General features: G+C 39.8%; 2 protein-coding genes across 4 annotated transcripts in view; both read right to left on the bottom strand.

Annotated features, from left to right (window-relative positions):
* The window catches only part of rasgrf2b (Ras protein-specific guanine nucleotide-releasing factor 2b), a 46,548-nt gene extending 39,899 nt beyond the window's left edge, over positions 1 to 6,649 (bottom strand). Inside the window, exon 1 of the mRNA XM_042420124.1 lies at positions 6,005 to 6,649. Coding sequence (XP_042276058.1) covers positions 6,005 to 6,280 — 276 coding nt within the window. The 5' untranslated portion in view covers positions 6,281 to 6,649. The remainder of the gene's footprint in view (positions 1 to 6,004) is intronic.
* Positions 6,650 to 7,078: 429 nt separating this feature from the next.
* The window catches only part of msh3 (mutS homolog 3 (E. coli)), a 43,949-nt gene continuing 23,297 nt past the window's right edge, over positions 7,079 to 27,730 (bottom strand). Inside the window, exons 21-25 of one of the 3 annotated variants that reach the window (XM_042421360.1) lie at positions 20,147 to 20,333; positions 9,782 to 9,908; positions 9,470 to 9,638; positions 7,400 to 7,507; positions 7,079 to 7,357 (exon numbers count right to left, since the gene is read on the bottom strand). In XM_042421360.1, coding sequence (XP_042277294.1) covers positions 7,426 to 7,507; positions 9,470 to 9,638; positions 9,782 to 9,908; positions 20,147 to 20,333 — 565 coding nt within the window. In that variant the 3' untranslated portion in view covers positions 7,079 to 7,357; positions 7,400 to 7,425. Of the gene's footprint in view, positions 7,508 to 9,469; positions 9,639 to 9,781; positions 9,909 to 20,146; positions 20,334 to 20,500; positions 20,573 to 27,730 lie in introns of those variants that run through there. The other 2 variants (XM_042421359.1, XM_042421361.1) reach the window with 2 other exon arrangements.

Raw genomic sequence — 27,730 nt, 5'->3', positions numbered from 1 at the left:
TATCTTGTTATGAAACATAGAAAACAAGATTGCTCCCCTCCTTCACTGCTTACTTTCATTGCTGTCACCTTACTCTACATCAGTCAAACACACACACACACACACATAATATATAGGTATCTATCATCAAGTCTTTTTTCTTATCTTACACATTTGCTGCTTTATAGTTGCTGTCACTCCATCACCAGGAGGAACTGTTGAAAAACCCTGTCGCTTTAACACCATGGATGCTGGAAAGAAGACAGTGCTACAGCAGAAGTGTCTAAACACACTGTAAATCTGTTTTACTATATTCTTGAGAATTGCCTAACCTGATCCTGTAAAAAAAAAAACAACAGTGCTCATAAGCTCTGCACAGATACAACAAACACATGACAATCACTCCACATCAGCACCTGTAGCTGGTGACAGCGGGAGCATGTATAATAGATGGGAGCAGCCCCAGAAATAACAATAACACCATGGAAGAGTACAGAGACTCGATGCCCCGAGAGCTTTTATCACCCAGGGCATCCCCACAAACAGCCTAGCACTAGTTCAGTTATTATATATCTGCTGGGATGTGTGTGTGTGTGTGTGTGAGAGAGAGAGAGAGAGAGAGAGAGAGTTAGGTTATGTATTATTCTCTCTTCTGCTCTGCTTAACCTGAGGCAGCATGATGACTGACAAGATATATAAACAGTTTTAGTAGGCTGATCAATATAGTGGAGCATATTCATATTTTGTTATATATATATATATATATATATATATATATATATGTGTGTGTGTGTGTGTGTGTGTGTGTGTGTGTGTGTGTGTGTATATATGTCATTTTACAAACAGACATATAGCAAATTTGGGACAGAGATTATTTTAATCAATTTAATGTTAGGGCCATAATGGCCTTAAAAGGGACATATCATGCTTTTTGAGATTTTCTGTTATTTAGAGGCTGAGCTGAGGGGCTGTATAAAGGGCCAGTATAAGATAAACAAGGAGTTTTTCAACTAAAAATCAGCTGTAAATCAGTAGAGCTCCTGAATAAAAACATAAACCTGTAAATGTGCGTAATACGTTCCCTTAAGTAATGTCCTGGTCATTACCCTGGCAATAAGCTGCCTGTTTGGTTGCCTACATGCAACACTGGTACAACACTGCTGTTGTACCAGGACTCTAAAATCACCCATTACTGTCATCTGTACTCCGATTACTGCTGTATTTCAAACACATGAGACAGATTTTAAGACAGATGCCAGCGTTAAATTCTTATCTGACACTAATGAGGTCCATAATGGCTTTAACACTTGGCAGAAAACTTAAGAGGAAAATGAAAAGCAGCCCGTGGAGAGAAGCAGATCAGACTCTGGGAACACAGGAAGAATTGGTTCCTTGACGCAAACGATTAGTACGAGCAACAGCGAAAAGGCGAGGTTCTGAGAGAGGCATTTAGAGCTAGAGGAGCTTTCTAATGAGAGCTAATTACACACACACCACCAGGAAGTCAGCACTGATGCTTAAACTCAAAAGTGTCACCCCACCTTTTCTTGCATCAACTCTAATGAGGAAGGAGACTGTTGAAAGGAAGCCCTATGTGACTATAGCTCAACAAAAACACGCTTTATCAAAGGCAATACAGCCCGATGACACCAGATTTTATTAACCCGTCCTATCTACCCCGTGCTTGAAGTATCGTTTATTGAAGTAAAGTTTATATTTCATTGTAGATCAGCCATTGCAATACAGATATAGCGAAGGCTTGATTTTATCCTCTTGAAAGCCAATTTGTCCATGCATGCTGGACTTGGACACTGAACCTTATATCCACATGAAACTCTGACAAAATACGGATCCATGACTTGGGAGGAATGCCTGAAACTTTGTTTATTTCCTGATTCATAGTTACAGTGAAACTGAAGTCTTATACGTGGTGGTCCAGAGATGCTAAACGAAAAATTTCAGAAAATAACTCAACAAAAATGACATTTCATGAAAGCATAACATTTTATAAAACACACTGGCACAACACAACACATAGTTTGATTGTTGTACAGTAAGGCTGGTTCTGATTATTTTACATACAGATAAACGTTAGTCCTTTCTGACAAGGATCATAAAGCTTTTGCTACAGTACACATAACATCCTGGCTGCAACATATTAGATGCAGAATTAGCATTTTTGTTTTGTTTTTGAACAAGGCCACTATGGCAGTATTACAAAAACACTGGCAAATCAGTGCATGTCTTATATTTTCCTTTTTTTCATCACAGCCATCTATACAGGATGCACACAAAAGAGCACCTGTGCATCCTCTTTTCTCTACCGTTCTTGACATCATCAACATCCAATCAGAATCAAAAATCAGACAGAGGTTTATAGTTTCTAAACTGTTGGTTTGTGTGTCTCAGCTGTGTTGTGTTTATTTTGTTTTACTGTTTGTTGATTATTTTACAATTCCTTGAACCTTAAGGACACCATAAATAGCCTGTTACTCACTGAATTTTCATTTCATGGTCTCTCCAGTGATCAGTCTATATACATCAGAATTTGTGTTAGCGGAAAGAACAGTTAGCTTGGTGTTTATCGTGTTGATCAAAGTAACATGTTGTCAGTAACATGTCAAGTAATGTCTTTTTAACTTTATTTCATTGTTGCTGCACACTCTAAGCCATGTGGTTGACAACCTGAGTGATTTCTGTTTCTTTTATTTAATGCTCTATCAAGGGAAAAAACAACTCAGACCTATTACATTTTTTCCTCAAACCCATGGAGAGGAAAAAAAAAACGCTTCTTTTGTAGAAATGCCTTCAATAAGCAGCTTTCTGATTTGAATGCTGTCATTTTCAGAACAGCTTCTGTAGCTGCATTGATTTCGTCCATGCCTGTCTCTCTATACATTGTTTCAAGATTGGGCAGTTTTCTGCACAGTTGGGATACTTTTTATTTGATTGGGCAGGGAGGGGGGAGGATGCTTTGTGTGGGTTGTGATAACTTGGGGTACATTTGGCACCATTTGGGCAACTTCCCCAGACAAAAAGTTCCTCTGCTCTGTTCATATGGACAAAATATAAAAATTGGGCTAGACTCTGATTAGGCTACTTTTTGTCAGCCAAATTTAGCAGCAGTGTCTCTATATTTGTTAAGATCCTAGCTTTGGCACAATTAGATAATGTTCCCAACCTACAAAGGAGCTGACTGGCTCGGTTGTTGCCACAACTGGGCAACTGGTCATTCAAGAAAGCAACACCAAGACTTTAAAAGTAAAATTTGACGTGTGCGTCAAATTGGAACCAGTCTACACCATATCTGAAGTTCATCTCCCCCGTAGTTCATGGCCCCTGATGAACTGTGCTTCTCTCTGGGATCAATACCCTACCCGATGCTTGACGATGGGGGGAGGAATAGTTTGACAATTACATGCACCTGAATCTGCTAGCCTTTTGCACACACACTCACACATTGAAGTCGCTGTGGAAACCATTCAGACCAGTATGAATGCTCTCCAAATTATTTGAAGGGTTTGTGTCTATCTGAGAGTACAACAGAGAGAGAAAGAGAGTGGGAGGCAGTGGCTCTGTGTTATTTGTGTGGTTGCATTGTGGCTCACTGTGGGGGTGTGATACTGCAGGTTACTGGCAGACTCACTCTACTGTACAGAGAAGCAGTGAGGAGCAGGAGATACTGATGAAGAGATGGAAGGCCTTCTCTTACTTTATCCTACCAAACCCTCACACGAAGAATAAATCCCAGAAGCTGACTGAACTCTCCTTGACTGAGATTTAATCATCTCAATCACACAAGCACACACACAACCTCATAATTCAGACAAAGTGTTACCGTAATTTGGTTTATTCCTCCTGTGCGCATTGCATGGCTATGTAGCCACAGTACATGGCAGCACACAAGGTTTCAGCTGAGGGCAGATTGAAAATAACCCTAATTAAACATAACAGCTGTAGTGTGAGAGTGAGACAGGCAGGGCAAGAGATTGAGACTTCCAGTGTGTTAGAAAAGAGGATAAATAAGACCTCATAATTGCCAAGCTCTATCACATCCAAAGAATCGGGTTTTATTGCTAACATGAGTCCCAATATTAGTGGTTGAATAGCCTGTAATTTTGCGCTCAAAAGGAGAGATTTGTCCTCCATTCATCATCATTAATAACAAGTCTATTACAGATGTAAAAACATACTCTTCTTGCATTATGTATGACTTGATCAAAACCTCAAAGTACCATCTTCTGGCTCTTGTGAATCCTCTTTCCATTTGTATACATCTGGCATTAATTGTCCTTACACATACTGCACATTTAAAGGGACAGACATCAATAAGTAGGTGGGAGTTTGGGGTGATGAACAGACTTGTGGATGTTCCTGCATGATTGGTGGCATTTTTTTTTAAATCTCTCCTCACCTCTTTTATTATTATATGCACATCCACTCACTGTCCTCTCACTACTTTCTCAAACTGTAAAAAAAATCAATGCTCTCCAGTGTACCCCTCCCCCTAAATGTTAATGGGCATGATGCCTGTGCACACATAAGCACACAGTCCCCGAGGCCAGCTGAGAACTGGGATGAGAAACAGAAATCATTCTGTTTTCTCTCTGATTACTCTCTTGAAGTAGAGGTATTAGGTTTTTGACTAAAGCCCCAAGGTTGATGATAGATTTCTGACCAGTACATTGCATACATGTCATTTTTTCTCAATGAAATCCATGTGCAAATGGTAGTTCAAATGTTTCCTAGCAACAAGATCTAACTAACTGTTGGACCAAAAATGCTGAGGCAACTTCCAGGAACACAGTCACCAGCGCATTTGCCCAAAATATTTTCCTTGATATCACTGCTCTAAAGTCATAACATCATGCCCTGTTTTCAGACTTGCAGGATTCACCAGTGTGTCTATTATTTTGATGGCAAGGAGCATTATTTAAACCCACTTGGGAGTTAATATCACATGGTTTTCAAAGATACATTTCAGTGCTGGAATTTCTGTAACTTAAAAAAGAGCACCCAAAAGGCATCCAGATCCATGTGATGTAATGGTATGGCTATAAAAAAAAAAAAAAAACACATGGCATTTTAGGATTGAATATTTCTATAGATGTAAAATTCATATATGTGCTGGAACAAGAAAATATTGAGAATACTGTTGTGATATAGTGTAGAACAAAGATGCATTTCCTAACTCCTGTCACCTGTGAATATGTTAAGCTATAAAGAAATTACTACATCACATTTACGCTACGGTGAAAGTGTGACAGACTATTGGATTCACACTCAACAGGTGACTAAGTCCAATTTGTGGCTGCAGCCAGCAAATTTCATGATCTGGTGAAGAAAATCGTTATTCCCAGTAGCTGGGAGAGAAACGGAGAAATAGTAAATTAATCTATTCAAAAGTAAAGACCTGACTTTTGTTTTGAATTGGAAGAAGTCATGCTGTGGGGATGCGCTCCTACCAGCCTCCTCCATCTGCACATCTGAATCCCTGGTGGATAATCACCTGATCTGGGAGGATGCACTTGGAGCTCTTGACACTGCAGGGCTTTTTCAAACTCCGGAGAGCAGGGAGGCTGAGCTGCTGCAGCACCCAATTTAGTCTATTGCTGCAATGCCATTTCTACTGTTTTTTCATGAGTGCCAGTTTGAGCACGAGGAAATACGTTAATATTGTATTTTCCATTATCACGATTTTTGTGATAATGGACATCTCAAAGTGTAATGAACAAGCTACAATCAATAGCAATCTCTTTGGAAGCCATAGGCTATCTGAAAAAGACAACAGAGCAGCTTCCACAAATTGTGCTCTCTTTGATGTGCATGTCTGTTGAGCCTAATTATCTGTCACATTATCACAGCATCAGTGACTGCACCAATTTGTTCCCCATAATGATGTCAGTGGGCTATGAGCAGATTTTGGGAACTTGTGGAGACAGCAGACAAGATTATATGTGAGTGTTTGTCCACTCTCAGCAGTGTTCAGTAGATTGACGCTCCCTGCTCTTTTTAAATCTCTCACCTGTTTCTCCAGCGCTTCCTTCCCAGTGGTGGACATCTTGGGCGCCGGCGCGCGCTCGCAGGTGCATCCTTCCAACAGGTAAATCCCGGCAGGTCGCGCGCTTTGCTCATTCTCGAAGTAGAACAGTATATTCTGGTAGAGGGCGAAGAACTTCTCGTGCCATCGGCTGTTCTCCGCCGTCTTCTTGCTCAGGTAGCCGCGTTTGGTTCCCTCTTTACGCGCGACCGCCGACAAAAACAGCGCGTGCCCTTCGTTGTAACGGACGCTCTTCTGCATTTTGTCGAACGGTTTAGAAGAGAGAGGAAAAAGTGGGACAACCACCACAGCGTCTTTCACTGCGAGCCCATCTTCACCGGGGAATGCGTGTAAACTTTCCCACCGAGAGACGCGCGGCTCAGCGGCACCGCTGCGCACGGAAAAGTTGCCCCGCTGGCGGAAGCGCTTCGGCAGAGGAACTCATAGTAAAGATGTCCGAGTGCCAAAAGCACTACAGTAAATCCATGCTGCTCACCAAAAACTCGCACTTCTATTGGTAAACACCAACTAACAAGCAGGAGAAAGCGAGTGGCGTGTCGCTCACAGAGGGGAAAACCCTCAAGTGGACAGACAGTGACACGATCACAGACCCGTTAAGCTGTAATCGGCTTTGACTTTGGTTAACTCTCTCTCTCCACACAAGCGCTTACTCCTACACAAGGTCTCTCTCCCTCTCTCTCTCCTCTCTCTCTCTCTCGACGCGCGCTGATCTTGGAGTTGGCGGAATTAAAGGCGGAGCGTGAGTTGGCCGTGTATTTGAGAGTGAAAGTGAGTGAGAGTCAGTGCAGATTTTCTCAGAGGAAAACGTTGTGATTTGTATCTGTATTACTAATGGTGTTGGATCTGAGAGCACACACACTAATGACTACATCCACGGATTAAAATAAAAAGATAAATGAACACAATAGTTATCCTTGACTGAACTCGGAAAAGTCAATTTAATGTTCCTGATGTAAAATTGGATTTCTATAATGCTTTCTGCCCTGCAAAATAAGTGCAGTGGTTCTTTTTTTAAAAAAAAAAAACAAAACAAGTGTAGAAAGTTTGTCTGTTTTTCTTTATTTTTTTCACCAAACACATTGATTTCACACACATTCTGGTAGGTAAAATTGTGATTGTTTGGTATTCAAATGATGCTAATATCATATTTAGGTTGTATTACAGAAAATAGCCAGATCCTTTTTAACACACCTACACATACCCACTAGCAAATACCGAGCACATTGCTCCATCACCACTGAGTTCTCTCTGAAACAAGTTTTTGCTTCTTTGAGTATGAACATGTGTGTGTGTGTGTGTGTGTGTGTGTGTGTGTGTGTGTGTGTGTGTGTGTGTGTGTGTGTGTGTGTGTGTGTGTGTTCTGATGGTGCTGAGTCTCAGCGATGTTAGGGGTTTGACTGTAGCCATTCCATGAGGGACGATCTGTCGGAGATGCTCCAAAGATCTGAGAGGAGTTTCTTAGTCTTCCTAAAGAGACAAAGAAATAAAAAACAAACACTGTACATCAAGCTATTGTAAATACATTGTCCTCTCACACACAATCCCTGTTCTTAACCTCTGACCAGCAGCTCTACTCCTCTGCGTACGATTATTGTGTACTGAGCATGGCTTCACTCCAATGAAGTACAAACATTTCATATAGGGAGGATTAAACTGACGGAGAGGTATGGCTGTGTGTGTGTGCTGACATATTTCATATGGTGAGGATTACTTAGGAGGAGACTAAGCAGCAGCATCAACTCCCAGTAGGCTGTCTGTTACAGAGCGAGAAGATGCTGTGTACAAATTTACAGAGACAGAAGACTCTTTGGAGAAAGTGCAATATGCTGATGCTTTGACAGCAAAAAACTAAGAATTAGCTGTATTTCCACCTCCTAACTCAATCGTAAGCGGAAACTTCTCTGCCTGCCGGTGTGTGATTCATCCTGGTAGAAAAACTTTTCTACATCAGAATTAAAAATATATTTTCTCCTTATTTCCTCATTAGTGTTTCTTTCTACCTCTTTCTCAATATTTGGAAAATAAATTAGCCAGAAGAAAATGAGATTTGGACCTCCTGTTTCATAAAAACTGTCAAAGCATCTCAGTTTGGTTTTAAGCAACAATATAAGCAAATATTTTTGTTAATAACCACATTAGGGACATTAATTTAAAATCAGATCTTTAAAAAAAAGAAAAATATTTAAAATTTGACATGGCTGATTCCATTTGAGATGTCTTCAAAATAAAGTTGATAGCAAAACAATTTTCAAAGGAAACTAAGACCTAAAATCTAAAACAGGCTCTTTATGTCTCAGAAACAAAGGGTCCAAATTCTGGCAGCAATCCAGAGATTTCAAACCAGTAAACTTCCTGTCATAAACCTACTTTGAGGTGTTTGTCTCCTGTGAAACCTCTTGACATCATCGAGAGACAAAGCCGGAGCTTCTCCGCTGATCTGTACCCACGCTCATATTCCAGGAATATTGGTACATTTTCTGGTTCTGACGTGTTAGTACAAGTATGAAATCAAGTTCATTTGAGTGTTAAACTCTAAATAAACATTCGATTTAGTGTCAGTGGAGCTGCTTTGAGTTTGATTTCTTCACGACACACGTTAGACTCACAGCTCTCAGCTCCATTTGTGATCGATGAGAGGATGCTTTTGGTTTTAAAGGCTCATCCACTAATTTAGTTTTATACTTCATAAAATTGGAGGACTTGTGAGAGATAGAGCAGATTAAAAAGAGTGGTCAAAATCAGAGCTGCAGATGTTGAGATATGCTAACTTAATCCATAACGGGGGCCTGTGGAGTTTTCTTGTAAACAAACAAAAGTTATGTTTACCTTCACCGTTACTCACCAAAACTCATTGTGTTTATCCTTGTGATCTACAAATGTGTTGAATCCATTTTCTTCCTCATAAAACTATTGCAAAATGATTTATTAAGTATTTTAAATCCTGCTTTGTTTACATCCATGTTTACTGGCTTGAGATATTCTTCTTTTCTGCCTTAAATTGGTGCATTGCTGTGTTTCTCGGCGCATTACAGCCACCTGTAGATCAGTGGAACTGTGTGAAACGACCGGTAGGACTGTGTATCATGTCACCCTGGTGCACGTGCACGACGCAAACAACAGGTACCCACTCATAAGAAACTTCTCCATAGCGCTACCAGAGTTCAAAAACTCCACAGGGAACCTTTAATACGGGTAAAAATCCACTGAATCCTTTACTTCCTATAGTGCGAACTGAAATCAAATCAAGCCGAGATAACCCTGATGACATCATCCAGGTTATTTTCCCAGACTTTAAAAAGCTCCTCCAGAGCCAAGACATTATACAACAAACCTAAACCCATAGTAAACTGATCTTGATGTGTAAAATTAGTTTCTGTACTCGTTTACTTTAAGAACTTGTCAGGATATTCATGTGTGCGTTGGCTGTACCTCCTGGAGTTCACCATTTTCTCCAGCTCTCGGGCCTTGAGTGCAGCAGTGTGTAGTATAGGATCGGGGATGTCAGCCAATCGGGCGACATTCAGGCCGTAGCTCCGCCCTGCAGCTCCTTCAGTTAACTGGTAGAGGAAGGTGATGAACTCTGGCTGAACCTCTCCATCTGTTAGCATGCACATGTGCACATGTTATGATTTAGAAATTGTTAGTATTGTTCTAAATTAAGCTTCAAGACAACTGTTGAACCAATTTTTTCCACCAAAAATGTTTTTACATGCATACAAAAATGCACACACACACACATACCGTCAGTGGCAATGTCAGGTTCATTGAGTAGGAAAGCCATGTGGTAGTTGGACACGTGTTCAGGATACACCCGCTCCAACTCACACAGAGGAGGGTAATGGGTCACAAACAGGGTGAGGGACTTCACCTAAGAAGAGGAAGGGGAGCGTGAAGTTCTAACATCCAGGATGTCTGGTGAGCAGGGTCTCTGGTATCACATCATCCTTTTATACCCAGTATCAAAATGTTAAGGACCAGGAAAACAATCATTATGAAGGTCAGCCAGGTGTAAATGAAATCTGTACATGGTGTTCGCATAAAAACTCAGCCGAGCAGTAGAGCACAGCACTGCTGCAGGCGGAGATGTCATTACCGCAGTCATCACTTGCAGTCTCTGCTCTGTTCCGGCCTGCCACAGAAGCTTGTTGGTAAAAGTACGAAAAGTAAGTACAGGCTGTACAGTAACATCACTTGTGTTGACCCTACACCTGCCATGTTTGGTTTCACTGACAATAGAACTTCCCCACCTACTCACCAGCTTTGCATAGTGGCCGTGAAAAATAAGATCGGATCAGTGTGCACAGAATGAAGACAATAAAATCATAAAAACTGTGTGTTAAGATATTACTTTTGGATTTGTGATTATCTGTTTAACACATCCATATGCAGATCACATTTTATTACCAAGTGTAAAAGAGGACATGTTGATAGAATGATCACATATGAAAATGAATGAGTCAGACAGAGAACAATAAAACACAATAATAAACAGAAACATTCTCATAAACAAGGTGGGCCATAACTGTAAAATAAACAAGATTAAGAGTCTACAGCCACACTGTACCAAGTGACCTCATCCTCACAGCTCACTCATTTTAACATCCTTGTGAATATGAAAAGGTTTGTAAGCTCCATTTTTACCCTCACAATATGATTTTATCCTACTAAATGATTTTGTTTGTCCTTTGACGTCTGTGATTATTATCAAATAAATTTTTACACTTATTTCACTCTAATACAAAAGAGAAACATGGGAGCAAAAACAACAAAAAGAGGAGAAATTTAAAAAATCTAATACATATAGCAAATGGTAGATATCATAACAAATACTGTATTATGTAACAGCCTGTGTTAACAACTAAGCAAGAGTCATAGCTGAAAAACAAAGTGCATCTACATCTGCTGTACTTTGGCCCATTTAACTGCCTCTGCACCCTGCAGTGTGCTGAACAAATATATGAAGACATGCTTTGTGAATATTACTACCAGTATAAACAGCATTGTGTCACCTTTTCCCCACCATCGGTCTTTTTTCTATACTTTTCCATTCTCTTGGGGATTCCTGCAGTCACTGTAAACACAACATTTAGCTTTACAGGCTCTAGAGAGAGATTCGACTAAGTGAAGGCCCTTCACCTCATCCGCTATTCTTTAATCTCTGTCAGGCCTGGGAGCCACCCAAAGGCTACATGATTGAACTCTGGCATTAGGGTTAAGACATTAAAATCACAAAAAAACGGGTGGCATTTTCTCCTCTCAGCGCTGCACTCACAGACAGCTGCTGAGAGCTCTTCACGAAAACAAATGCATTTCCTTTTCCTGCTTACTTTAACAACTCAATCACATGTAAATGGAGTGGAGAGGACACATTAACACAAAATACTGTGAAGATATTTTCTCCCACATACAATTAACAGTCTTGAGACAGAAAGCTGGATTAAATATCTCAAAAAACACTAGTATTAATAATCATTACGTCTGATGATCACAGTAATGATAACAAATTGTGTATGAGCTCTCATGGTGGAGCAGGCCTGCGTCTTATATCATCGCTGCAAACATGCAGCTGCAGAACTCGGCTGGCTCCAGGATCGGCCCGCTAACCGCTCAGTCTAAGAAAGGTCACATGTCACTAGAAATACCTCCCTCCGAAAGAGACATGCAGGGCAACTCCTACATGCTTCCAACAAAGACACACAGACCTGCACCCACTGAAACACACGCACACACACACACACACACACACACACACACACTCACACACACACACACACACACACACACACACACACACACACACACACACACACACACACACACACACAAGTGACTTCAGTCATTCCTGTCCATCTACACTGAAAAGGTAAAAATAAATGGAGCATGGCAGAGGGAGGCTGCAGCCTGGATAATGGTCTGATTAGGTGCTAATAGCTGCTCATTAGCAGAGCACCCCAGGGTGTACTGAAAGCCTTGTTCTGCAGAGCTGTACAATGTGATGAAATTAGTGTTGAAATGATTTGTGAATTCATTGATTAGTTGATAACCAGAAAATTAATAAAGGGCAATTTATATATTGATTAATCATTAAAGTAAAATCCCAAAACATTTAGCTAGTTCAAGGCTCAGGCTCCAATCTTGTACATCCATATTCATGCAGTTGTTGACTGATCGAGCAGTTTAAAGACATTCTTTGACATTCTCATTGTATTTGACCTTTTATAGACCAAACAATTTAAATAATCATTAAACCTGAATTTTTTTTGGTCACTTGGGGGCAGCAGAACAAGCTAAAAACAAAACATCACCTTATAAAGTTGTTATAGTGAACGTTAGCAAACAGTGGCTTATTTACATGTAGCGACATTAGCATTCATTTAGAGTCGTGTTTCAGGCTTCCTGATAAAACTAATTTCAATATTCTTTCTCCTCTTAGTTCTCTTAGTGGTCTCAATCAACTCCTGAGAAAAATATCAGGCTCTTTAGCTGCTAAATGCTTCACTAAGTTCTAGCTAGTTCAAGCCACTTGCTAGTTTTGGTGCTGATCAGGTTGTATACAGCTGATTTATAAGAGCTGTTGCTGGAAAACAATGCTGTAGAGAGCAGCAAGAGTGAACAAAACAGTACAGTTAAGGACTGTAAAACCAAAACAATAAGCTGAAAGATGCTAAAATGCTTCGTAGACCTGTTGGGAACCGCAGAGTTGGGTAATAAATCTCTGCGGGTTTGTCACGATGAGCGACACTTCATCATTTCATCTATTAAAATACTGATTAGTGCAGCTTTAAGTTAGCTGGTCAGGAAAATATAGCTAGTTGCAGCCCTAGCATGAATAAAGATATTAGGTATTTTCCTTCTGTTGCATGCATCTTTAGGAATGTAAGAAACCTTTAGTTGAGGCACAATGTTCATGTGTCATAAAGACAAACTGGAACAACATCTGGTGCGGGGCCCTTACGTGTAAATTCAGTAGCTTGATTGGAACGACGCCAAGATGTCTGACATGTTGACAGGTCCATATCAGAACTCATCATACAAAGGAGAAGTCCACTGATAATGGAAAACATATGTTGAAGAGGTGGCAAGTTATAAAAGATCCCAGCTCAAGTTGGCTTGTTGTTCATCGTATTTGCATGTGACAGAACCCCAGCCGGAAATAAAGCCGTATTCAAACTTATGCCTCTTTGTGTGTCTCACTCTATTCAGATCATCAGAAATACATAGTTACAAAAAGTTTTTTATCACAATTTAAAAGATCTCTGTTGAGAAGTAATCCTAACTATGATCCAGGTTTAATGCATGATCTTAAATTTGCCAATGACGACTATGATATAGATAAAATTGTGTAACTGGGAGACTGGGAATAAAGGAGGGAGATAATGAGAAGTCTGAAGAGCAGGACTTTCTAAAGCAAAGTCCATGCATATATGTGAACTACAATCTGGTGCACTGTATGTTTATAAATACAAACAGAGTGGAATGCTAAGAGCAGTGAATCACTGAGGAGAGGACAGGCTGGGTGTAAGGCTTACTTGACTGTTTCAAATAAAACAGCATTGCCACAGATAACACTGTCTCTTGTGTTGCCTTGTCCACCTTTTCTTCTCCAATAATATGTCTCTGATAAGTTTTGAGCTCTGAATTGGTGTCTGGTTTACCATTAACCAGCAGTTTTATAATGATATGTTGTCAAAGAGTCCGTGGGACGTGAACGTGTGCACGCACGCAAGTGTGCCTCCAGTTAGTAAAGTGATCCTGAGGAAAGGGCTAGAGGTGTCAACACCACTATTGCTGTCTCTTTGTCTCGTTTACTCCTCTCTATCCAATTAGACACAAATCCAATTCTAACTGGAGTTAACACCCTCTCCTCGCTCCTCGTGTTCTCACCTCACAACTAACAAAGCTCTTGCTGAGGAGCTGTGTGTATGTTTGTGTGTGAGACAGAGACAGGGAGAGATTCAGTGTCAATGAAGCACGCATGTGTGTGTGTGTCACTGACCTCGACTTAGGCTGCGAGTCTGTCTTGTTCGCTCATTGGCCTAATTTATCCCAGCCTGGTTTGAGGATAAGGTGCATAAGTGATGACCTTTCCTTTAGGTCATGTCTAGTATTCTGTTTAAATGGAAATACTTTTACATCCATTTTTATAGCTAACATCCAGGGTTCAACATTAAAAGATAAGGCTGGCAATCTTCTATATTTTTCTTATTGTCAATAAATATGTGCAGAGCCAAACCACAAATGAATCGATCTACTCACAAGTACTGTGTGTATCAAAAGCCTTATATGTACTTTGTACTGTATTGTCTACAATTTCTCAAAGAACTTCAGTACAAAGTCAAAAGATTGTGATATGTTGCTCAACAAGCTAGTGAAGCTCTGTAAACAGAATGGAGTTTCTACGCATGCATAGTGGTGTCAGCCTTACACGAAACTACTCTTCTGAGACTAAAAAGGTGATCACGGTTTAAACTATTGGAACCGTTTCTAAACAAACTAAGGAGCGTGTCACCAAGTGCAGCAATGTGGCTCATTGATGTGTTTTTAATAGTTTGTTTTTAAACTATGGAGATCTACAGCACAGAGGAATATGATATATCAGAGTTTGGATGCAGACACACAATACTTGTAAGTAGGATCAATTCAGTCAGTCACTGGACTGATTATTGAAAAAAAAAAAGCTTCTAGTCTTAGCATTTGTGCTTTTTCTGACCACTCAGAGTGGACAGGAAAGATATTGCATCTATTAACTTGAAATTTTAAAGTTCATTTACTTGGTGTCCTTTTAGTCCACACAATATGTCACGCCATTCCTGAAGTTTTTCCACCCTACAGTATCGTTTTTGTTAAAGTCATTAGTTGGATTTTCGAATGGTAGATCAGTTAAAAAAGTAGACCTCTGACCTACTGGCCTGACTGGGAAAGTAGAAAATAGTAAATATTAAAGAGTATTACATTAATAAATTGCATGGTCAGTTGATGCAGAATACAGCTGCACAGGGCAGATAACTTCACACTTAAGTGGCTGCAAAAGATTTCCACCAGAAATATGTAGCACAAGACCGACCATTGCTCAAGATTCAATGGAGGTCTCGATGCTGTTTAGACTACAATTTTACATTTTGGTCTTAAATTTTGATTTAGTAACCTGTCCTGTTTGCCAAGAGATGTCATATTAGATTCGCCTGAAATGTATTATGTGGCAAGTTTATTCCATCTCAATAAGTGGGTTATGATGTTTTTAATCAGCCGCAAGCTCAGTTTGTTATAAAGTCCGAGGACATAAATTCATAAAAATCCTGCATAGTTCAGGTTTAACCATTTGATTGAGATAAGCGATTTTTCAGCAACACCTGCCACACAGCACTAAGCGCAGGAGAGTGTGAATTCTCAAGTTTTGAAAAGAATTCAAGCAAACTGTAATGATTCAAGCAAGCTGTGCCACTGTCCATGCCAGTGTTTGAAAGAGCTTTTCTATTTTTTTTTTTTTGAACTTTTCATTTGTTAATTCATTTCATCCACGCATGTACTTTGTCACTTCTAATTCAAGACCTCCCTGGAGAAATGAGGAAATTAAACAATTAAAGAGAAACTGTCGAACAGCAGAAAGAAGATGGAGAAAGAATAAACTAATAGTCAATTATCACATTTTCCGCAAACAGTTGATGATTTACGATAAGACAATTAAACATGCAAGACAAGTACACCTCTCAAAATTGATGACCGACAATCAGAATAATCCTAAAATCCTCTTTTCAACCATTGACCCTGTTTTTACAAAGTCTGGCAGTATGTCTACCAACTCCAAATGTGAAGAATTTACAGTCCACTTCACAGATAAAATGCACACTATTAAAACAAATTTATGTCACTGTTAGTCTATGAATCTTAATAACCCAGAACTTTTGTTTTAATGTGAGAAAACATTGGACAAATTTGTCCTGGCTGATGCTGAGATGCTTGGCAAAATTATTTCTCAATTAAAATTCGCAACCTGCTTTTTAGATCCCATTCCCACATCCTTTTTTTAAAACAGTTTACAGCTTTTTTTGATGAAGATTTACTCAACATTGTTAACTATTCTCTTCAGATGGGTGTTTTCTCTACCGCTCTTAAAACTACCATAGTTAAACTTCTTCTGAAGCAAAACAATTTAGATCCCTCAAGTCTTAATAACTACAGTATCCAATTTGCCATTTTTAAGTAAAATTTTAGAGAAGCTTGTTTTTAATCAGTTAAATGATTTTAGTCAACTCCCACAATATTTTTGAGAAATATCCAAAATCCTGTTAAATGGACCTCTTTGTTTAAATCTGTAACATCAACATCTCTGAAGGACTTTAATCTATTAGACTTAATAACCTGTGTTTTGGTTTTTAATCTAACTTGATCTCTTAGTTCTTACTCTAAACATTGTATGAGATGCAATGAAGCTTCAAACAAAATTCCTACAATCGAACTGGCAAAAGCTAGAAATTCTGACCACAGAATATAGTCACAGTAAGTTGAGCGAAAGACATGCTAGCATCTTAGCCATGTGCTCTATGTGAGTGCAGTGCAGGCATAGAGCAGCACAGAGTGCAGTGGAGCACACATGTGGTTCTTTTGTAGGAGCTTTGTACTACTGTGTGAGCACATCAGGCCATTAACGTCCACGTGGAGTGTCACATTCTACTGAAAATTCACTCATTAGACTGCAGCTGAAAGCGAGCTTTATAGTGAGTTCTGGTTCTCCTGTTTATCCGAGTGTAAAGCTGGACCCAGTTCTGCCTGCTGTTACAGCGCAGTATCACAATGCTTGTGCAGTCACATGCAAGTCTGAGTCATGGTATGAGTTGAGAGCGATGTTTAGTGCTTAGCTTAGTGTGAGGCTAATGGCAGGACCTGCTGTTAGTTTGAATAAAAGAGAGTGTCCAAGTATGTCTGAGAGTGAGTAATGGCTAAAGAAGAGGACAGTATGACGTACTTCACATCTTCACTTTTAGAAGGGAATTAAAAATGAGACAAAAACTCATGAAGCCAACATCCTGCTGGTTGAGATTTCAGCATAAAACCCTGCAACTCTGAGGGAAAATCTAGTTTTAGTGATTCTCCTCTGCTTTTATGGTTCTTATTCTCTTTCTGCATCAAGGCTGTCGTTATTGAGAAGTGTTATGAAATCCATCTACATTGTTAACTACCTCTCAGGTGAGTGTTGGGGGCAGGGAAAGGTGTGTTACTATAACAACCAAGTCACAGGAGGAGTAGTCTGACTTTTGACACGAGCAGTAATGTCTGGTGAGGAGGAGGAAGAGGAGGAGGCAGAGGAGGAGGAAGAGGAGTGAGCATTAAAAGCACTGCAGGTCTGCCCGTACTGAGGAGGCCTTTTGCTGTAAAGCATCACTTCTTTTGTGCTCTTTTGTTTGTCGTTCCTTTAATAGCAAGGCTTTTCTAACAAATCAATGCTGTTACACAACAGGTAGTTGGAGAGCTCTCCCTCCTCCTGCTGCCAGCAGCAGCTCCCTGCTGCATTAGCTGCTACCTAAACATTTGCATTTTACGTTTTCCAGCAAAATTACATAACCCCAAGATTCCGTCCAAAAATTAATGTGGAACTGGCAAAACATGAAAACTGGGAGGATTTTTTCAAAGATAAATGTTTATGCATCTATATTTGAGCAGAGGTAACTCAGGGCAATTTGGAGCTTTTTGACTAAAGTCTTTGAAAACAGAAAATAAACATATACCAGCTCTCACAGATTGGATACAGCTTGTAAGCTTTGATTACCAAGAAGGCAGCAGTCAACATGGGGCCTAGAAAGTATGCAGTAATGGTGGACCTCCAGAAACCCATCAATGGCAAGTGGGAGCTGCACCCTGGCGCGCATCCTTCCAAACCACCAGGAGGCCAGAATCAGTGGTTTGTTTGGTCCACTGACTGTCTGATGAACAGCTGGTGCTGTGATTATCCATGATAGCCAGACAACAAAGTTCTTCAGGTGCGAGATTAACTACACGCTGCCCAAGGTCAGCATGGACCATCTGAGTTGATAAATCCTTTCTCCCAAGAGATGCCACAGCTGTGAAGACACTAATACCACACGCACACCACCAACTGCTCAGAACACAAGACCTCTATGCTACTTATGCTAATAGTGCTCTTTCCTGTTTTTTTCTTTTGTTTTGTTTTGTTTTGTCTTGTGAATTACAATCAAACTAAAGCCTGACTGATATTTCTGCAAGCAGACATATTGGCTGATATGTTGGCAGATACAAACATCGAAATTTCAGTACATAAATATTTTATATGCTGCATTTTTACCATTTAAATTTGTCTTATTTTAATGGTAAATATAAGTATATATACTGTATATATAATATATATTTACAAATACTGTCATTTTTGACAGTAGGGTTTATTGTTCAACTGTAAATATCTAGCCTCAGTCAATACACTTTGTTTCAACTCTTTAATAACCAAATTTGAGGGACAATGGCTAAAATGTTTATAAATTTGTGTTAAAAAAATGGAACTTACTCTACTACTGTACATAAAACAGTTACTGCATGTTTGTCTGTCATGGAAGTGAAGTTTCCTTCTCCGTTGTTCCTCCTGAGATTTCTTTTTTTCCTGTTAAAGGGGATTTTTCTTTGGTTTATACTTGGCTGAATCAATGGTCTAAGGATGTTAAACTGATTATTAAGCTCTTTGATGGAAATTTGGGATTATATAAATACAACTGACTTGACTTGAAACTAGGAACATAAACTGAAGCTGATAACTGATGAGGAAGATCTCATTTGGTGGGCTAATTAGAAAGAATCTTTTGAGAACTAACAAGAAGCCTCATGTTTCATTAGTCTCTATTAAATGGTGGAAAATATTCCGAGTATCAACAGTGGAGAAAATGAACGGCGGTATGTCCTGACTAATGTTACACCTCAAGCACACAGCTCGTGTCAACATGTAATAATGAGTCTTCTGTGCTCACGTTATTGATCCATTTTGTCAAGACAAATTGGTACATATAAATATCAATTTGTCCACAAGGAGATGACTACTGTATCAAGTTGCACTCACTGGTATTGATAAAACCCCCTTTTAAACACAAGCACCTTCCTCCTGACTCGTTCTCTCGTGGTACCAGTCATCTGTTCTGTCAGAATGGTTATACGCAATATTGTGCAACACCCAAAGGCCTCCTGACTGTGCCAGTTCATATAATCCCAACAGAGTGCGCGCATGCACACACACACACACACACACACACACACACACACACACACACACACACACACACACACACACACACACACACACACACACACACACACACACACACACACACACAGTCTCTCTCATAGGACTATTGATTCCAAGTACTCTGAGCTGAAAAGCCTTACATATCCGTCTTCCACTTCAGTGAACCTCTGCACAGGTCTTCTCTTCATATTGGCTAAAATTGGACCTTTATGCTTTCCATAAACATCATTTTAATGACAGCTGACAGGAAATAATCACATGTCATTAAGAAATGATGCGTATGATCCCTTGTGAGCACACAGGTGGACATTGGACAACCTGTCATCAGCTTTGATTATGTGGGTGTTTCATGAGGATTAGTGTCCCCTTGAGCACAATTAAGTATCTAGGGGTCCCTTTCTCTTTTGCTCTCATTTTCCACTGCAGCCTACTGCTTTCTAACAGGATATTAACATTATAGATCAAGCTTCTCCACAGTTCTGCTCAGTTTTCAAGAGCTGTTCTGCTGAAGCCTCCCTGGTGCCTCGTCTTTCTATGCAAAACAAACCATAACAGGGGTCTGCAGAGCACATAACTGCATACAGTCAAACACTTGCATGCACACAAATAGAAACATATAAACAAAGCGCTATACTGAAGGCCATTAACTTGATGGTTTATTGGACCAAAGTCCCACAACGAATGTGGATTTAGTAACAAGAAAAAATTTGTGTGCAGTGGACAAAAGAGAAAGAAAAGTGTCCATACTATCGGTTACTGTCACATCAGTCCATTCCTGTTCCATCTCCTCTCTTTAAATATTTACAACTGTCTTATTCCCACGCCATAATACAGAGTGTCCATCCACATCACACACACACACTTACATCTCTGATGAAGTACTCAAGGGTGGCATAGGCGATGGCGATCCCATCGTGGGTGCTCGTGCCTCGCCCCAGTTCATCCAGGATGACCAATGAGCGCTCGGTCGCACGGCAAATGATGGCTGAGGCCTCCGTCAGCTCTTCCATGAAGGTACTGCGCCCTTTGTAGATGTTGTCTGACGCCCCCATCCTGATAAACCAATCAGACAAAGGAAAAGGAGAGTCAGAAGTCAAGAGTAATAAGTCGAGAGAGACAGCGTAATATTTTTGTCTTTTGAGATGAATACTTTGTCGGATTAGGATATTCTAGAGTCCTGATTTCTTGCTGTGACTTTGCCAACAGATATGGTAAATTACCTATTGGATCATTAATAGTGTGCTGTCCTTCACAACTCAGAATGGTGCCAGGAACTGACTTCACTGTTCCACCTGACAGCACCAACAGTAAATGTTTACATACTGTATGTAATCACAGTTTAATGAAGGAAATTGTACCTGGAACCATTCCTCATCACTCTGCATACTGGGTTTTTCCTTCCCAATGAGTAGAGGGAAGTTGAGCGTGTGGGTGCACAGCATACTTTACATATGTGTGCACTCGACAGGAGGTGACGTTGCATGACTCAACTGATTGATTTGTATACTGCTCCCGATCTGTGAGCGATAGCTAAATGGTTACTGGTTCCTTGAAATTAAATACATCATCATTCCTCTTTGGCGTCACCATGATTACAGTTAGTTTTGCACTGAAAAGCTCTCTGTGCTCCTATTGGTCAATGTCAAAGAACATATCACAGAGGTTTTCAAACTAGGTGAGAGAATTGAAAAAAATTGGGGATGTTGTGAGGCGTCCCAGATGCTGTGTTTGTTGTCTTCCACTACATGAGAAAAAACAAGCAATTGTGGTGCCAGACGTTCATTTCATTTACGATGCTCCACGTACAGACCTAGTGTTTTTTATACAGTGCTTGTATTTTGTAGTTCCTTTATTACAAAAAAAATTAAATATTTACAGTAGGGCTTACTTTAATCATTGTGTGCACAAAGGTTGTAAAAAGTGAATTTCTACCATTTTAGATTTCAGATTTTTTTCTATTTCTTTATAAACTAAGTGTAAATAATCCATTGTAGATTATTTACAATCTAAGTATCTTTACAACAGATTAGGTCCAAATAGAATGAATAATGCAAAGATACCTCTTTCAGAGATTGTATGGCATTATGAGGTTATGAAACAATATCATTTAAAAAAGTTTGGAAACACTTTATCATTCAAGAGAGTGGGAAGCTGTGTCCAAACTTCTGACTGATACTGTACATTTCTGACAGTGAATACTTTGCTAGGGGAAGACTCCTCAGTTCATGTTGTTCATGATCTCCCTGCTTTGATTATAAAATTTCAGTCAGAAGTTAGGATGCATCCAGTATTTAAATGATTTGATCTCCAAGTGGAAGAAAAAGAGACAATTCAACTGTTGTTGTTCTTCCAGAAACCACCCACAAACAAACAGAGAATCTGCCATTTTTCTAGCAGTGAACTTGCTCCTACAAGGTCTTCTTCCAGGAGAACAACTTACATACAGTACCAAGAAAAGAAATAAGAGTGAAATGGAAATGGAGGGGTGAGGAGAGAGTGAGAATATAACAGCCTATCATTCTTTTTTTAACTGCACAGAGGAAAAAAAGAGGAAGTCAACCAGCAGCCATAGGGTGTGGGTGATGGTGTGAAGAAGTTAAAATGTTGTTTATACATATCATACTCTGAACTCTACACTGTGCCTCAATGTCAAGCTCTTTTGAAGAAGCCATGCTTATTTCTTGACATTGTTTCTCTGACGTGTGTAACTCTGGTTACACATTTCTCTTTACAAAAAATTTATTTTCTCATGTCATTTCAGGTTAATTGAGTTAACATGCAGCTATTTCTGAAATCTCTTCAGGTTGTATTGTCAAATTCTTTGGGATTTGTCCTTATTCAGCCTAAAGCATTGCAGTCAAAAACCCCCTAGCAAATTCAAAAATCACTACACAGCCTAACAGACTTAAAAGGAAAAAAGTAAAGTACTTTAAATCATTCATAGGCTATGCATCTATCTCCAAAAAATAACTGTAATATTCCCCAAACTGAAAACAGATGCAGGCATTCAAAAGTTGTTTTATGACTATGAACCTTTTGTATTTTTGGTCACCAATATTACAAATCCATATTATGAAAGCAAAACCTTAGAAGTTAGGATTTTATCTTATGTGTGACCAGTTCAGGGTTTTTTTTTGTCTTGTTTTTGTTGTTGTTGTTTTTCATTTTTGGAGAAAGACGGGTTTTATAGAACAGGAAGTCCAGACTGTATGGCCAAAAGTATCCGCGCATCCAAACATGAAATACATATGTGAGTGTTGAACTTCTCATTCCAAATCCATCATCATTAATCAGCTTCTATAACAGTTTCAGCTCTTAAGGGGAGGCTTTCCACTGCAGAGATTTGCCCCCATTCAGCCACAAGAGCATTAGTGAGGTTTGGTCACTGATGTTGGTTGGCAAGACTTCGGCTTTCCAGTTCTTTCCAAAGGTGTTGGGTTGGTTGACGTCACAGCTCTGTGCAGGCCAGTAGAGCTCTTTAACACCCAACTGGGAACACCATTTCTCTATGGAGTTGGCTTTGTGTGAGAGTTCCCTTGACTGTATCTAACCATGCTTAACAGTCAAAGACCAAAAGTACACAACAGTATTTTGACAAGCGTGTCCATTTATTTTTGGCCATATGAGGTATATGTAATGAATGCGCTGACAAATTATAAAGTAAAATTGTTGTTGACGTTCTGATGTCATCTAAGGAGGCTTCATTTAAAGAACCAGTGTGTAGGATTTAGGAGGATCTATTGGCAGAATTGGAATATAACATTATGTTTTCATTTGTGTATAATCACCTGAAAATAAGAATTGTTGTGTTTTTTGTTACCTTAGACTGAGCCATTTATATCTACATAGGGAGCAGGTCCCCTTCCATGGAGCCCGCCATGTTGCAGCGACATGTTTCTACAGTAGCCCAGAACGGACAAAACAAACACTGGTTCTAGAGAGGACCTTTTGCATTTTTCACAACTTTTGCGACCACCGTAGTTTCTCCTACACACTTGGAAGGGGGGGGGGGGGTGTATTTAGTTGATTGTAGTCTGCAACCTCACCGCTAGATGCTACTAAATCCTACAAACTGGTCCTTTAAGACCAGTGACAGAAATTCAAAACTCTTAACTCCAGCAGTGACGCACTTGCATGTTTCCACTTGCTGTCAAGTCTATCTACGTAGATATTTACAGATGAGAGAGACAAAGTGACATGTTGAATTCTTCACAAGCCTAAAAGACAGTTTGAGTGCTCCTCTGATGCATGGAGACTGACAGACAGCGCAGTGACTCATCTGATAAAAGCTCAACTTAAGTTAGATCACAGATGCCACATCTCTCTGGCAGTCACTGTTTCCCACCTTTAAATCTGTCTTTTCCTGTCCTGATTGACCTTCACCATAGTACCTGTCAATGAACCACGAACAGGAGCCTCCAGCACATGAGTTACCATGGTTACACCACACGCTATATAGGAGAGGGGTGTGGCAGCCATGCTGCTGCATTTCATTAGCTAATTTATAGTGGGCCTGAGTGCATGCATGCCTAAGACTCGGGGGAAATTATGACAATCTGATCTATACTATGTGGCAGCAAGAGCGGACAGAATAAGATGAAAAGAGGAGTGCTCTTCACACACTCTGTCTGTCCACTGATGAGGGGATGTGCAGCGGAAACACAGCAATACTCCACCAGCTGGGTGTCCTGCTGGTCTCAGAGAGTTCCTCCTTCCCGCCAAACAAACACATTCTGAAAATAGACTCCATTTATCATCACCAAACATCTCTCTAGAAAACATGTTTAGCCACATTTCCAGTGTTTTTTTTGACGCTCAAGACTCCCTCCAAGCAGTAATTTTATTTTATCATTCTATCATCACATCAGTCATAGTCTGGCTGAATAAGGTGCATGAAAATGTGTGCTTCCACTTACACTTTTTGGCAGAAAACCAAGACCAAAAAGTTAACACTGAAAAGTCTGTTTTCAAAGGTCATACTGATACTCCGAGAGATGTGGAAGGAGGTCACTCTCTCCTTTTCTAAAGCACTTACAGAAAAACAGTTACAGTTATACTCTGCATCACTTATCTACAATGTTCTAAGTGTTCGGGATGTTATTCACCTTTTTATGATGTAAGCTACTCACCACCTATCCGCCTGTTACATTTCATCCTCGCCTGTTGAGGAGACCGACAGAGAAGAAAGCTTTGCCAACAGTGGATTTGTCCCAGTATGATTGTTAAATGTTTAAAATAAATAGTAAACAGGAACTGTTGCTTTTTGATATGAAGGATTGACATGCTTTTTAAACCTCATTTAAACCATATTGTAGCTGAGCTTTTTCTGAATAACTTCACCTCACATTATCCACTAGGACAAAATACATTGGCCCAAAAATGCCGGCAACATCCCCAGACAACAGTGTTTAATTGTTTCACAGTGGATTTCAACTTTAAATCTTGAAATTTTCTTTTTCTCGTTTGTTTGTGAGAGTTTGCATTTTATCTTAGCGGTGATGGTTATAGTTGGTTTGTTCTGCTTTTATTTTCTTGTTCCACTGATGCTGTGTGATTTTAAATGGCTGTTTATTTTGACGATTATTTTATGTGGACCCCTGATGACTAGCAACTACTGTAAGTAAGCTAACAGGAATCCAAATGAATAATAAATAATAAAGTTACACATCACTCATCCTTTTATCTAGATACAATACTACTCAAAGTAAGCACATTGATTAACATTTATCATTTATTATGAGTTTTCCTCAGATTTGTGCTACCATTTCGAATCATGTATTTCTGTATTACCACCACAATAGCTGATTTTACACCCTCAAGTCCTGTGGAACACTATGAAGGCCTAAACAGCCATATACGCCGCCTACAAGATGGCACAGGCGCGCTGACACTGCAGCGCTATAAAAACTGAGGAACAACGGAGTCAATTTAGGATACAGCATTTTTCCACACACTCAACATGTCTCACATCGCTACACAACACCCACCTAGGTGATGATGTTACACAGAGACCCGTTGGCACCAACACACTCACCACTGTTTGTGAGGTCTTATGAAATTTCTGGATATCAGCCACATTTCTGGCTGCCAAAAAAAAAAAAAAAAATTTTGCAGCATTTTCTGCTGGAAGGGAAGCTTGTGAAAGACTTTTAGTAAAACACTGTATAATCACTGCTGAAGGAGTCCATGGTCGATTAAAGGTCCTTTTCAAAACACGGTTTTACATTCTGCCTCCTTTTGCTGTTTCCATAACAACCATGAAGGGATGGAAGAATGTGCTCTATAACCTTCAGGACTCAATACTGACAAGAAAACACACACACACACACAGCAGCTGCATACATACACATGTGCATCAGTCAGCCGCCAGGAAACACACACACACACACACACACACACACGACAGCCTGCTGTGAACAAACACACATACACACACACACAGCCGCAGAATTATGCACAAACCAGTGTACGGCATGTTTGTAAAACTGCTGTAGCACAGTGGAGTGGGCAGGAAAATAAAACCAAAGTTCTGTGAGGCGGCCCGCTGCTTTAAACCAATCTCCTGATTATTCACTTTATCCTCATTGATAATCAATCATCTGGATCAGTTCAGACAGGATATCCCATTAGACACCTACGCACCATCTCATTACCCCCAACCCACAAAGTCTGCTTATTCCACCTTAGTAAAACTCACAACCTCTCCCACCCTGTCTGTCTCCCTCTCGCTGCGTCTATTATGTGTGACACAGCGGTGGGGATTGATTGAGCGTTTATTATCGAGACAAATTCTCCTCGGGATCTTACGTTCGGTGTTAAGAGAGGGGCTGAGCAATCCAATTAGAAACAGAAAAGATGATCGAGGTAACAGAGGAGGTGAAGTCAGGACGGCGGATATTTACTCTGTGGGTGTGTGTGTGCGTTTTCTCTGTGGACACTAATTAGCTTTATGTTGCATTTTTCTAATAGACAGAGGGAATATTAACCTCCAATCCCAATCAAAGACTAAACAACAGAGGGACACCCACAATCAAACACATGCAACACTCTGCAATGAGTGTTAGAAAACAATCTTTCCCTAATCTGAACCTGCACTGCTCCTCTGACCTAAAGCAGACTCTAATTACTCCCTAATTCTAAGTCCTAAGATTTATTATTTTCATTTTTTACCAACTTTACCTTAAAAATACCAAGAGTTTTTAAAAAAGGGGCAAATCAGTTTAAACTGATTTTATGTTCCCATTCTCTTAAAAGGTTTTGATAAATAGTTTACAGTAAACAAAGTCAATCTGTGAGAAGCACAGCTCAAGAAATGGTTGCATAGTAGTAGTAATACTAGTAGTAGAAGTAGTAGTAGAAGAAGGAAAACAAGATGTAGGAGAGGAAGAGAGAATAAGAAGGAGAACGAGAAGTAGATGTAGGAAGAAGAAAAAGGAGAAGATGAAGGAGAAGAAGAAGAATTGTGCAATTAATTTGACAAGTTGAAGTTTAGTTATTATACTAATTACATCAGCCAACTGAGATATTTTTTATTTCTTCTCTTTCTTATTACCAGGGTGGGAAATACGATAAAACTAGATTCTGCTCCTCAAAATTAGGCTTATATTTTTATATTCTAATCTTTGCTTTTTTCATGTATAAAAGTCTAGTTTTACCTGTTCAGGCTCCCTAATTTTTTTGAGAATGGACAATCACTTGGATCGAAATGCTCACAATACAGCTTTGCTTTGTGCTAAATGGTCACATGTAAAAAAGGCTGGGAACCACTGGTTTATAGGATCAAAGGCATATGATCTGCATCAATACTAGGGTGTTTTTTCAGTCACTTCACTTCTGTCCATCCAAACCCAACTCCAATCATGGTCCTAATAACCTTTAAGTAAAATCTTACAGATGTGAGGAGAAGCCAAAATCACCTCATTACACTAATATGACGCCTAAAACCCCCAACTGTATGTCTCAAGGATGTAAGTGCAAGAGCGCACACACACTCCTGGTGTGCTGACAAGCCTCTGGCTCCTACTGGGTTAATTCATAAGAACATGCTTAAACCCACAAAAAAAGACAATTACACACATCTGCAAGCCATTAAGTCTAATCACATAGTGCAGAAGAGGCAGAATAAGTGAGACCATACTGTATGTTGGCCTGTGTTCCACACTAATATGTAGTCAGGACTGGAAACTACATGCAGAGCTTACTGCTACTCTCATCATAATGAGAATAATCATGAGTGGGGAAAAAAGATCTTCTCCAACAAAGCCTCATTGTCTGAGGGAGAGCCGTATCGTACCAAACCATGATAGAACAATGGAGCACGCCTTGTCAAACAACTCTTGTTCATCTATTTTCACCCCTCACACACCTGCTCCCGTGTGATGAGTAACACAATGGGATTAAAAGGGATTAGTCGGAGTGTCAGCCCTAAAAATAAACTTGACCATGTCACA

This window comes from Thunnus maccoyii, chromosome 9 (genome assembly GCF_910596095.1).
Source record: "Thunnus maccoyii chromosome 9, fThuMac1.1, whole genome shotgun sequence".
NCBI lineage: Eukaryota > Metazoa > Chordata > Actinopteri > Scombriformes > Scombridae > Thunnus > Thunnus maccoyii.
Note: the sequence above shows the minus strand (reverse complement) of the source record. Positions and strands in the feature narration are given on the sequence as shown.